A 12,433-nucleotide genomic window follows, 5' to 3' on the forward strand; every position below is an offset into this window, starting at 1 on the left:
AACCGTAAAACGAATAACATCTTTATCTGTTCTCGAACGGCGATTTCAAGCCATTCAGTACGAATCGAAGCATTGCCCGTCTGGTGTTGTCTATCCTTACCATCGCGTATGAATGTAAAATATTCAACGGCGCGGAGTTGCCGGTTACGAGATGATATTCCCTCTAGACAGCGCGTAACACCGGCGTAACTCTCGTTATCATCGTCGTCGCTGTCGCTGAAGAGCTTCCCACTGGCACGATCCCCGTCATCGTCACCGTCGACGTCGACATCCCTGTCATTCTCCTACCTATACGCGTTTACCTACATTTCTTCCGGAGGACGCATGCCGCAGGATCGAACGGCGCAGGCGCGCCGATCCTCCCGTTACAAGCACACGGCCAAACGATACCGAATGTATTCGAAATTTAATGACGAGCCTCCGTACGAGTCAGACGCGTTTTGGTCCGAAGGAAGCGGCCAAGTATCCTTGCCGCGAACGTTGACAAATATTTGTCGATGGCAAACGTTTACCCTTCGGCAGAGCGAAACCTAAGCTCTAAAGACATATCGCGCTCAAGGCTGCGCTATTATACGAGCAAACTTCTACCCAGCCTGTTTGACATTCCTCTACGTCCACCGAGCAGACGCTAGGAATTCTCTCGTCCACCGTCTTGTCCAACGCTCGAACAGTACGCCACGAGGCGCGAACGTAGTTGGAACGGGACATCTCGGCTTCCGATACCTTCATCGGTAGTCGTGGCGGTTCATTTAAAAATCCCACGAGCGGATCAGCTGGCTCTTTTTTAATCTTTACATTTCGAAAACATGAATCATGGTATACGCTGTATACGGTACAATGATGTCTGTACGCCATCAGTGGCGTAGACCGTAGTAGAGGTCTCTGCACCCCACGGTCTTCGTTATCCCGTACGTACTTACCGTACATTTCACGGGGATACATTCCCGCAGGAGAGCAATGCGCCTGCGCGAACGCGCCGTGTCTACGTATCTCTCTCGTACCGCGTGTCGCTCCCTTTTCGTACGGATTGTACCCCTTGCCCTCTCTACCCCCACGCGAGAGCAGCCCGCCACGCGACCATTGCCCCCACCAGAAGCGTGAGCGTGTGTCACGCTCCGGGTAGCTCGGTGCGTGCCCATTAGAAGGAGGGGGTAAGGGGCGCGTGTGCCCTACGCGAGGCCAGTGGTGGGGTGCAGTTGCGCGACCAGTGGTGGGGATGCAAGTACGCTCGACGAAGAACTCGCGAGTAGTTTCCTACGAACTCTCGCGCGAGTCGGATGACGGGTTACTTATGTTGAGCTCGTTCCCGTTTGCCGTTGACATCGTAGCTCCGAACAAACAATCGTATTCGAGGGAGCACGAAACCACGCTAGAGAAACTTGTTCGCCGATCGGACGCCTCACTTACCGTGTTCTCATCTTTCGTGTTGTGCGCCAGTTTTTGGATCTTTGCCTCCGTCCGTCAGTAGAAACGCGTAGTCGACGTTGAGTGCGATTTCGTGTGACCCCCATCGGTACGATCTACGGAAGACACGCGAGTGTGAGAAAGTTCCGCGACGCGAATGCCGTGATGCTGCACGGTGGTGGCGGAAGAAGATCGTCGGGGCCGCTCGACACCGTCTCGATCGCTTCCTCCTGACAGTATGAGCCTCGTGCATCGTCCTCGCCGATGAGATAGAGTGGCGTACCCGCTCCTGGGACGATGTCATTGCAGTGATTTACACACACGACACAGTGAAGAGGTTCCGATTCTCGAGGTTTGTGTGAATGGATCGGGACTACGTCGCGGACAAGTGGCACTGAAGTGAGAAGCGAACAGTGTGTCCGCGACGTCGGATAGTGATTTGCGTACAACCATATAGTGAACCGTGGTAACTCTGTAACACGTGTGACAGTTCCCGTGAGGGATAGAGCATATCCGGGGTGTCGGGAGGTTGGCTAGCGAAGGAGTTGATTTCAGACGTGGTTGTATCGTGTCTGTCTGTCGTGAGATTACATTCTCTGATGATCTGGTTAAGTCGGTGCCGGTTCAAACGCCGATCGTGTCACGTTATGCAATGTTGATATAGTGCGTTAAACGTTGATTTCCAGTGAACAATGGTCGGATTTCTCGCGGCGTACACCATGGATTTCTCTATTTTCAACGCGGTGCCGACGCAACGCACTACGACCAGGGATAACACGGATCTTGCAAGAAGTAGATCGAGACGACACACGACCGGCAGGTATGTGCAACATTCTTCTTTAATCGGTCAATGCGAATGGTTATCGGCGTTCTCGTTGGTTTAGAGGGTTAAGACTGTTATTGTGGCATCACGCCAATGTCCCTATATATACTGATGCGGTATTTTGAACAGGAATTCCTTTCCGGACAAGTAACTCCATTGATAATTCTCCGATACTCGTTCTCGTGGATATTTTGGAGCGCATGTGTGGTCGTAGGGAACATACGGCACACCGTGCCACCGCGTGCTGACATACACGTGATAGCAGAACGGTACTTGAGAAAATCTCACGTCATTCGTAGTCTTTCAAACGATCGAGAAATATAAAAACATATAAAAAGATATTACTCGATCCGGTTACCGCGTTCGTTCGCCGATGGTATATAAAAACGCGAAATACACGAAAAACGCGCGAGAGGTCTTTCACAACAACGATTTCCGGCGGCTGGTACAACGCACGTTCGTGCCGCGCGTGTTAAAATATTCACGCAGGATCGATATTCAACGATTGTCGCGATACGTGACTTGGGCTAAGGTATATGGGACCGAGCGTAGAGATTGCGTTTTCGGTGATTCCAGGACAAGGGATAGCGAGACAGCGACAGGGAGATAAATGTAAGGCACGCGTCGTTATGGTATCGATTTCTGTGTGGAATAGGCTGGCGCTGCATACAGGGCGCGGGAATTAAATGGCGCGCAAGGGAATTTAATGCCATTAGCCTGCGAAGAAATTTACGCGGTCGATATGAAAACGCGTAGCCCGTTAGATACGCCACGGGCAAGACGTGCTTTAGATTTTCGCCCCGTTGATTAATGGTTGCGTTAATGCTTGGCGTATAATTAACGAGGAGAAGGATTTGTCGAAAACGATCTCGCCAATTTTCTACGTGCTCATCCTCCCACCATTTCGATGTACGAGAAGACGCGTAGTCTCTCAAGGGAATAATCACTTCGCCGCGTTGTCGTCAAATATTTTCAATTTGCCCTATGGAACGGCGAATCGAAATTCCATGGAACGACAAATTTCAATTGATAGTTATATATATATATATATGAGATATGTCACACCGTGCTCCTGGAGTCTTTAATAAGCGCTGCACGTAGATACGTCAAAAATCCCTGATAAGCTCCTTTGGAATCGTTTTTGAAAAGGAATCAACGAGAAAGCTCGTATCCGGAGCATTTTATTGCTTCAATAACGAACTCACGTCGGTCGTTTCAGCTCCGTAGAAAATCCTGAGTCACCGGATTACTAAAGCAGTTTCACGGCAGCGTGCACGTACAGAGATAGGAGAAGATACGTGGCGCGCGCGATGTGTTTCGTCCGCGTCAAAGCCACCGGGAGTTGGTCAAATTTTAATTTCATTCGTTCTCCGGCCACGATATTAAACGACGGCTCGAACGAGGGCATCGTGTAATCTCACCTTAAAGATACAGGATTAGGTCTGGCCGCGTGCGGTGAAAAAGCCACGGGAGCCTTGAATAATTTCAGAACAAAGGCAACACGAAAGCTGTGGTTGTTCTCGGCTGTTCGCCGCCGCGTCAGTGTACCCTTTTTGCTCCGGGGCCACGAATGTCAATGCGTCCTCTGCGTATCGCATTTGCCTAATGCTTGAAACCCTCATGACCCGGCATCTCGTAATCCGACCGTGTATTTTAATTGGCTCACCGCGGCTACATTTTCGGTGACGCGACACGAAATGACGTCAGAGAAGATGTAACCGTGGTTTTAACTCCTTCGTTACACGACCCCCAGCTTATTTCATCCTCTTTTTTCGACTCTGTCTCTCCTCGAGTCCTTTTCTTTTTTGTTCTCTTCAAATTCGCGTACTTACACGCAGTACTCGTATGCGTAGTTGCTTCGCGCGATGGCGAGACACGGACAAAGCTCTCTGTAACGCTCGCGTCTCGAAATCCCATAGTTTCAATTGTATTATTAGAAAAAGGAGTTTTTCAAAACATCGACATTTTTCCCGCTTTGCTGAATTTCTGCGTGAAATCAACCGAACAAACGAAACGAAAGGAGATAATCCAATTTTCGTTACCGCCAGTTTTATCGACGTATCGCCGTATTAACTTTCGCTTTTTCCTTTTTTTGAAGCTGCGTATTGTTCCGGCGTTTCGATGATAAAAAAGAGGCAAATAAATAGGAAATAGATTTTCAGGCTGCACCGAGCCACCGGCTTCCCACCCTGTGTTCTCCTATGTACACGAGGTCGTTATATCATCTCCTTTTTGTCCATTCACTATTCCCGACCCAAAGAAAGTCTCCGCGTATACACGAGATTGATTAACAAAGTTCTCTTGTACTAGCATCATCCGTACATGGATGAGAAGGATGGATGAATGCAAATAAACTCATCGTACGAGCGCCAATAACGGATCATACGTATTGATAAGTATATTATCCACCCATTACCGTTTCGAGATACATTCATTATATTTTCTGAAAACTTTAGTAAAATAGAGCGGTACGGTACCGAGTGGCGCAGCAACGGTAAGAATAATTATTATTCGCTTTTATTTGAAAATAATAAGTCACGTTGCGTAAAAATCAACAGGGCGGTCAATGCTGATGAGCGCGATACCCGCGCTTATCTCTCCGAAAGCATAAATATTTTCATTTTCAATACAGCAGATTGGTTTCACCGCAGCACCTAGTTATTTACAGTCGTGTCGCAGAAAAAATAAAAAATAACAGAGAGACAGAGATAGAAAGAGAAAGATAGAAAATAGGGGAAAAGCTCGGAGAAACATACGCGCAGGGATAGAACGATACTGAACAGAGGAACGAACGTAATACGCAAGGGGAATAGGATATTACTGGGACATTTTAACGGGCAACAAAGACTCGTCTCTGCTGAAAATTTGAACTTGGATACGACCCTCTCGTTTCGCGAAAACGCGCTCTGCCCCGTATTACCCCGAATACGATTGCAAGGGACGATGACACGCAGTATGCTCGAATCACTGTGCCAAAGCTCGTGCTCTCGCGAACAGGAGCAATTTCGAATCGAAAATAATCCATTTATCTCCCTCGATTCTTGGATATTCGGAACTCTTTTGGCCAGAGCCAAATCCTTTCGCGGGCGTCTCTCGGCGAATCAAGTTAGGAAATATAGTCATTTAGGAGAAAGAAATAAAGACAGGGAAGGGTGGGGCCAAAGTGGGTAGGATACAAAAACGAAGTTGCTCGTGATAAAACAAGGAAAAGGAAAACGCGCCCGACGTACTCGAGCGTCGAAAGTTTGACCTGGTTTCGCGAAATTATCCCTCCATTTGGCAGCGATGCAGTCAAAGGCTTCCGTTGCGCCGTAAAAGCTTACGAAAAGAAGGGTGGAGGAAGCACGATGCGTCTGGAAGTAGTAGAAGTGGTAGCGGGGTTTACATTTCGTCTGGAACCAAACGAAAGGAATCGTAAAGTAACATACGTCGTCGCAAAGCTAACGTAACGTCGGTAACTTGGCAATTCTTTTATGGTATAGACAAACGGTCCAACGTCTTCCTACTTCTTACTGGTCAGGCTGTTACTCTGTCACCAACGTACAATGCATTGAAAGCTACGAGGAGCAAAGTTAAAACGAAACGTTCTATCACGAAACCCTGGTCATCGTGAAAATCATCAACTGCGTAGATACCACATTATTGGTATTCGATGGGCGAATGACGGTATTCTACAATGGAGTATCGAGGATTGGTGATACCGTGGATACGCCATTTCGAAATCGAAGGGAACTCTGTGTATTAGCGCGTTATTAACACAGCTCAGATTCGCCTTAACGCGTTGCGTTTCTAACGGCTGCGTATTTCCGCTGTACAGAATTTGAGCTATATAGAACGAGGGAGAGAGAAAGACAGAAACGTGTTGCATAGTTGCAAAACATTTCATTGGTTAGGCCGCATGAAACGTTGTCGGAATATCTAACGCGGTGGGAACTAGCGCGAATTATGTGCGGATTTGAATGATACCGATGGAAATACCGTTGCGAACAGAAGTTACAGAAAGTTGGAAACCACCGCGATCGAGCCGAGTAAGGGAGGTGTTGCATTGGGAACGAGAAGTTGCATCGGCTCGATCGAGCGCACGAAAACCTTCGGTTTGTTATTTTCGGCCAGCGAATTTGTGAAACAATTTTCAACCGGTCAGCGATAAACAGGTTAAACTGTGTTTGTAACTCGAACACGATCTTCCTACCTGTTAACTTTAATTTCATTCCGCAAATTGTTTCAATTCTGAATATCCGTTAACGGGTAATGCGTATCCTCGACGAGCTTCACCGAATCTCGACGTACTCCTCTTCTATCGATATATCCCCCTCCTAGTCATAACGTCGACGTCCTCAAGAACGTATCGAAGAAGTATCTGCACCTTACTACCGTGTGAGCGTTCACGATATCATCGATTGAGTTTCGTATGCGTCCTGTATCGTGATCCGGTTGCCGGATATTTCGAGCGCGGCAAAGAGTAAAGAAAATCGAGCAGCAACGAATAGAAGATGGAAAGCGGAAGGATGGATGGAAGAAGAACGCGGAAGTAGATCGACGGGGCTATCGAAAACATTGATAAACGAAACATTATAAAGACGGCCACGTTCGAGCGAATATTATATTACAGTAATTCGGTGGAGAGTGCGGCAAGGCGACGAACCGTGAAACACCAGACAGAGAGAATGAGGAGCAGAGAGAAGAAACGGGAGAGACTGAGAGGGTAAAGATCGGTGGCGATGTTCGGGCCGATTTGTCTGCGTAAATTCACGGCCTCGAAGGAAGTAGACGATGATATAACGTTAGAGAAGCGAAAGGCCGGCGGGGTAGTGAGACCACGTAACTCTTGGGTTCGCTTTGCCAGGGTTGCCGGTGACCCAGCAACCTCTCTTCTTCCCTGCCTCTTGGCCCAGCCTCTTTCCTCCGTCTTCCGTGGTCGATCGATTCGCTAAAAGTAAATAAAATTCACCCCTTCGATTGCTGGCGTAGCAGGCCGTGTGCGTCGGTGTAAGTGTCAGTGCTGGTTGTAATGCAATAAATCAAGTCGATGGAGAGCCGAAAGTCATCGAACAACCGAGGTGCACCTGATTCTCGGTCTCGCTTCGCGCACCGCTGAACAAAGAGAGGGGCAACATCCGTAGATAGGTTTTTGCCACTATGGTAACCATCGATGATTCTTCTTGTAAAAGCAAATCAAGTAAAAGCACATAAAAACGGATCCTCAGTATGGTCGAGTTGACCCAGCTTGTTAAGGTTCGAGTTTAAAAGATGTTTCGTACCGCGTCACGTTTACTGGCTCTTTGCTACTTTACGATCGAACAGACGTCACTGTTGCGCCGTTTTACTTACAAAGTCGTTTCGATAGTTAGGCCTTAAAGGGCAACGAATTCGTCGATGGCCTAGATGGCTCAATTGGCTCAATCCTTCGTCGGAGAACGAGCCACGTTTATATCTAATAATTCAACTGATTAATTTCTTTTCTTCTGGCGGGGCAGGCTGCTGTGTTTTTCCTTATCTCGGTCTCTCTCTCTCTCTCTCGCTCGCTCGCTCTGTCTTTCTACTCGATTGTCGAGGAACTTTTCTTCCAATACTACGTTTCCAAGTAACGAATTTACCTAGGTTATTCCACGGTGCAATCCAGTTTGGCGAATTGAGTTTTAAACTTGATTACCGGGCCGACAGATATTCTCCAATATTCATGAAACACTTGTTCAACGAAAACCGCGTTATGAGGCGAATTAATTTCACACACGGTTAAAACACGCGCAGGCCCATCATTTATGGATTAATAATAGTGAACTTATCGTCTATTTGTCAACGTCACGACGCGTTAGAATTTAGCACAATTTTTATAAGGAGCTTTTAATATCCGTGCATTTCGCGGCAGACTGCGCTCGATTTCCGAGCTCGTTGAAACGTCGGATAAAGGGGCAAAAGGAAAAGAAAAGTAACTCGCAAGCCCGCCGGGATGCAGTTCGCGGTACGGGCGAGAAGAGGAACGCTTGTTTCTTCCAATTCCTCTGGTTGTTATTCTTCCGCGACAACCCGCACCGCGCCAGGTATCGCGCGCCAGAATACCCGTCGATAAATCAGGCTGCGAACGAAAAGTCGAGTGTCGTCGAGAACATCAACCGAGTGCATTTCGCACGGAGGTGCGACTGAAAAGATGAAACAAGTCACAGACGAAACAACCTGTCGAAATAATATTACGCGAGCACAATCGCGAATCGTGTAGACGTTTATCCATTTATTAGTTTCCCAACGTAACTGTTGGAATTTCTTTTCTTTTTGGAATGAAATTGTTTCTTTAATTATATAGTAATATGTTTTTCCTGTAATATTTGCATTCTACATTTTTTTATATAATCGTACTGTAAGTATTAGAAGTTTAGTTGTGCATTTATTTCCATGCGATTACACTTTATAACGATTGGTAGAAGGATAACCCGATATATTAATGTCAGAAATCGTCGAAATTATTAGAGTTCATATATCTCGTCCGTAGATATATTTTCTCAAAGAATCATATACGCTACTTATTTCAACGACTAGAATAAATAAAAGCGTATGAATTACTATCCGTGTGTCACAGGGATTAAGAACCAAGGAATGAAATTGTGCATAAAAATTGCACACACATAAAAGCAACGTTATTGGAGGACATAAATAAAGTAAATTTAAACGTCGTTTTGTCTAGATACGAGATATGCATTAGCATAGTGGATACCTTGCGAAATCTACTATGGAATTTAAAGACAAAAAGAATGTTCACCATTTGAAAAAAGAAATTATCACGGTGTTATAAATATTTTAATTTCTCCATGATATTGTACATGGAACATGAAACGATGTTAAAATGTTAAACCACGAGTAAAATATTAAACATTCACTTTAAACGTTAAATTAAAAATTGTTAATGTTGAATATCCTACTTCATAAGCACGATATCAAAAAGCAGAATTCAATAATGTAAATTGATTGAAGAATAGCTGCGTTAATACACCGTTGGTCTGAACGAGTTAAAACGATTAATGGATTAAAGCGAACGACGAAAGAAGGAATGTCATTTGAAATAATACTTGGTTCTGATAAAATACAAAGATCCACGTCCACCTTGGACTTTTCCATCGTCCTCGCACAGTCGCTTGATCGATATTTGACGAATAGCAAATACATTAAGAATTGGCGCGTTAATTTCTACGTATTAATAAAGTTTAAACAATTTCCATAGTTATTCTCGTATGAAACGATATTTTACGAATACATAAGAAACATAAGTCTGCTTCACATCAGGCGCACGGTTTGCGTAACAGGTGGTTCTTCGCGGAATGAAATAAAATTAATTTTTGGTTCGGGACAGCACAGTATAACCAGTGTACGACACAGTTCGTCACTGTCGGTGTTAATGGAATTACGGCCGCGAAATACCAACGTTCGAAGGTTGGTTGATTTCTTTTCGAAGGAAAGGGACAGCTTGAAAGGTCGACGAAATTAGTTTCTCACAATACGATAAATTGCAATAAAAGAGCGATGGTGGCGGTCGGAAAAAACGTCAGCCCGAAAATCTATTGAGATCGATAGCTTCAGGGATGCTCGGCCGCGTGATAAAACCAGTCGTCGTACCTTTTTCCTACTTCGTCGATAATCTTGACTTTATATATATTAAGAATTCAATGTATGAATTTTCCATTACTTACCGTACGATAAACATTCAAATTCTGCCGATTAGTTTGTTAAACGTTGGTCTAACAACCTCTATTCGACTGAAATTCGTCAGTGAAAAGAGAGAAATGCAATGATCCGAAGTGTGACTGTTTGCTTCCAATCCTTACGCAACGTCTCGGTTGAATTTGCATAAATCGAGGAAAATTCAACAACCGGTTCACCGGCTCCCGGAACGAAATGCAAATATCCCCTGGCCTGGTCACGAACTTATAAATCGAGATCTCGAATCCGGACTCTGCTGGTAGTGGTGGAGTAAAAGTCATCGAATGCGGCGGGCTAACTTGATTCCGGCTCGAAGGGGAAAACTTGCTGGCGAACGGTTTGATTTTCGTCGAGATTCGATTCGCGTCCGACGGATTCGCGTGGGGCTAAACGACTTACCTGGCGACCCAATGTATGGACGCTGATCGAATGTGTGTACTTTGAACGGGCGCTCGAAAGGAAGGTGTCAAGGAGATGAAAGCGTCAGGATATGGAAGGAGATTCGTTTCGAAAAGAAGAGAAAATTCATGCACGATGAACTGAACGCATGTGGTTTAACGACCGAAACGACCGAATGATTTGTCGAATAAAGAAATGGCGTAGCATTGGAAATACAGCGAAAGCAACCACCGGATGAAATTAACGTTCATTTATTTAATAGTTGTGCCGGTTCTTATTAAGCGTACGAGAGCTTGTTCCGCATATCGTCGCTTTTCTTCGGTCGTCGTTTTAATACCGTATGAATGTCGTATTTTTCCAGTGATTAACTAGATGAAACAAACTTCCGACCGTTGGTTGAGAGTTCAGACCAGTAGAATTTCTTTCGACGATCGACGAAGCACGGAAAAGCTTTCCCGCAGGTAACGATTTTGTCCTAATGATCAACTAGCTTGGTGTTCCAACATGGGATGACAATTACGCGTAATCGATTAATTTGCGAATACTAAATATCCTCGTGGCTCGCGTTATATTCCCATTCCGAGTTACGCGAATAGCATAGCCGCGTGCTCGTCCATCACTTTGTCCAGCCGCAAATTAATTATCTCGTAAGCATTATTTTAATTAACGCGGCCACCTCGAAAGCCCAGCCCGGCTTTTTTAACCCAACCAACGTTTCCGCTTTTCGTCCAGCGCTATCATTCTTCTCATTTTCTTCTTCTTTCTCTCTCTCTCTCTCTCTCTCTCTCTCTTTCGCCTCATTTGTTCATTCTTGATGACTTTTCATGTAAATAAAAATAAACATATCGCGGAAGAATTAGTACGTTCATTTCTTCCACTTTAAAACGAGATCGATCATATATAAACGGGAGTCGTCAGACGGACGATGAAACATTTGCTCGATTTTGTCGTCTGCGAGTCTTTTCTCCGGCCGCAAAGGGAATAACTATAATTAAATGAAATCAAATAAAGCGGCTCATACGTTTTATTGTGTTTGTTCTATACGTTTTCTTTCTTTCTTTTCGCCTTCGCCTCTTTTTCTCCGGTTTTTCCCTCTTGCTTTCCGCTTTGCGCAGTACAGAACGTCACAGAGAGAAAGACGAACCATACGCGCAGCGTAGCTCTCTGTGACTCGTCGTCGTTAGAAGACGCTAATTGCAAGTTAGGCACGAGGATGCTCCATCTCTGAGAACAACGTCACTTTATCGTCGAAAGAGAAAGGAAAGAAAGGTTGGCGAATCGCAAACGTCCAACGTAGACGACGACTTTGCGACGATTTACTCGTAGCAAAGAAAAAAAGAGATGAAAGGGAAGGTAAAAACGAGGGGAAAAAGAAAACTAGAGTGCGACGGAACGTTTGCGAAGGAAACGTCTACATTTTTAATTTCTATCCGTCGTCGCTCGACGATCGTACACGTGTGTGTTAACCGTAACATGCTTCTATATACGATGAAATATGTTCTATCGTTATTACGTGTCTCTCTCGTTGTTACTTTAATTATCGATATTTAATGTATTAATAATTATCGCGACTCGCGCTAGCGACGCGTAATCAATTACACATGTTAAACGAACATGCTTAATTGAGAATAAGCGAGTAGAACAGAGCGAGAGAAAGAGGGGAAAGAAGAGAGAGAGAGAGAGAGAGAGGGGGGGGTCTCTTTTCAAGCAGGGTCGTTACACGAATAATTCCATTTAATGCCGTTTCACGTAACTCGAAACGAAGCAGAGACACGAATAATAGAGCGGAGAACAGGGTGGTTAAAGGTTAAGGCTACCTTCGAAACATAAATAAATGTTTGTATGGATTACTTGCATAAACATACATTTTCTCATCGTATATTCCGGCTGTTTGCATAAATAACGAACCGGGAAATATGGAATGTAAAATAGCTCCGATATAGTTTCCTCTGGCGCGCTAGTTTCCACTCGAGGGATGCAACACTTGAATTAATCGTAAACCAAGAAGGACGCATGGTTTTTGCCTGCGTCTGCTATTCTCGTTTTTATTTGACGCCCTCCCTTTCTCTCCTCACTGCCAGATCGATCACGAAACAACACGTTTATTGAAACTGCTCC

At 45.1% G+C, this 12,433-nt stretch overlaps 1 protein-coding gene across 2 annotated transcripts in view; it reads left to right on the plus strand.

The window, feature by feature from the left end:
- Window positions 1–1,220: 1,220 nt before the first annotated feature.
- LOC126918956 (irregular chiasm C-roughest protein-like) overlaps window positions 1,221–12,433 on the plus strand; it is a 158,324-nt gene continuing 147,111 nt past the window's right edge. For both annotated transcript variants that reach the window (XM_050727574.1, XM_050727575.1), the window contains exon 1: window positions 1,221–2,224. In XM_050727574.1, coding sequence (XP_050583531.1) covers window positions 2,097–2,224 — 128 coding nt within the window. In that variant the 5' untranslated portion in view covers window positions 1,221–2,096. The remainder of the gene's footprint in view (window positions 2,225–12,433) is intronic.

The sequence above is a fragment of the Bombus affinis genome, chromosome 7 (genome assembly GCF_024516045.1).
Source record: "Bombus affinis isolate iyBomAffi1 chromosome 7, iyBomAffi1.2, whole genome shotgun sequence".
NCBI classification, from domain to species: Eukaryota; Metazoa; Arthropoda; class Insecta; order Hymenoptera; family Apidae; genus Bombus; species Bombus affinis.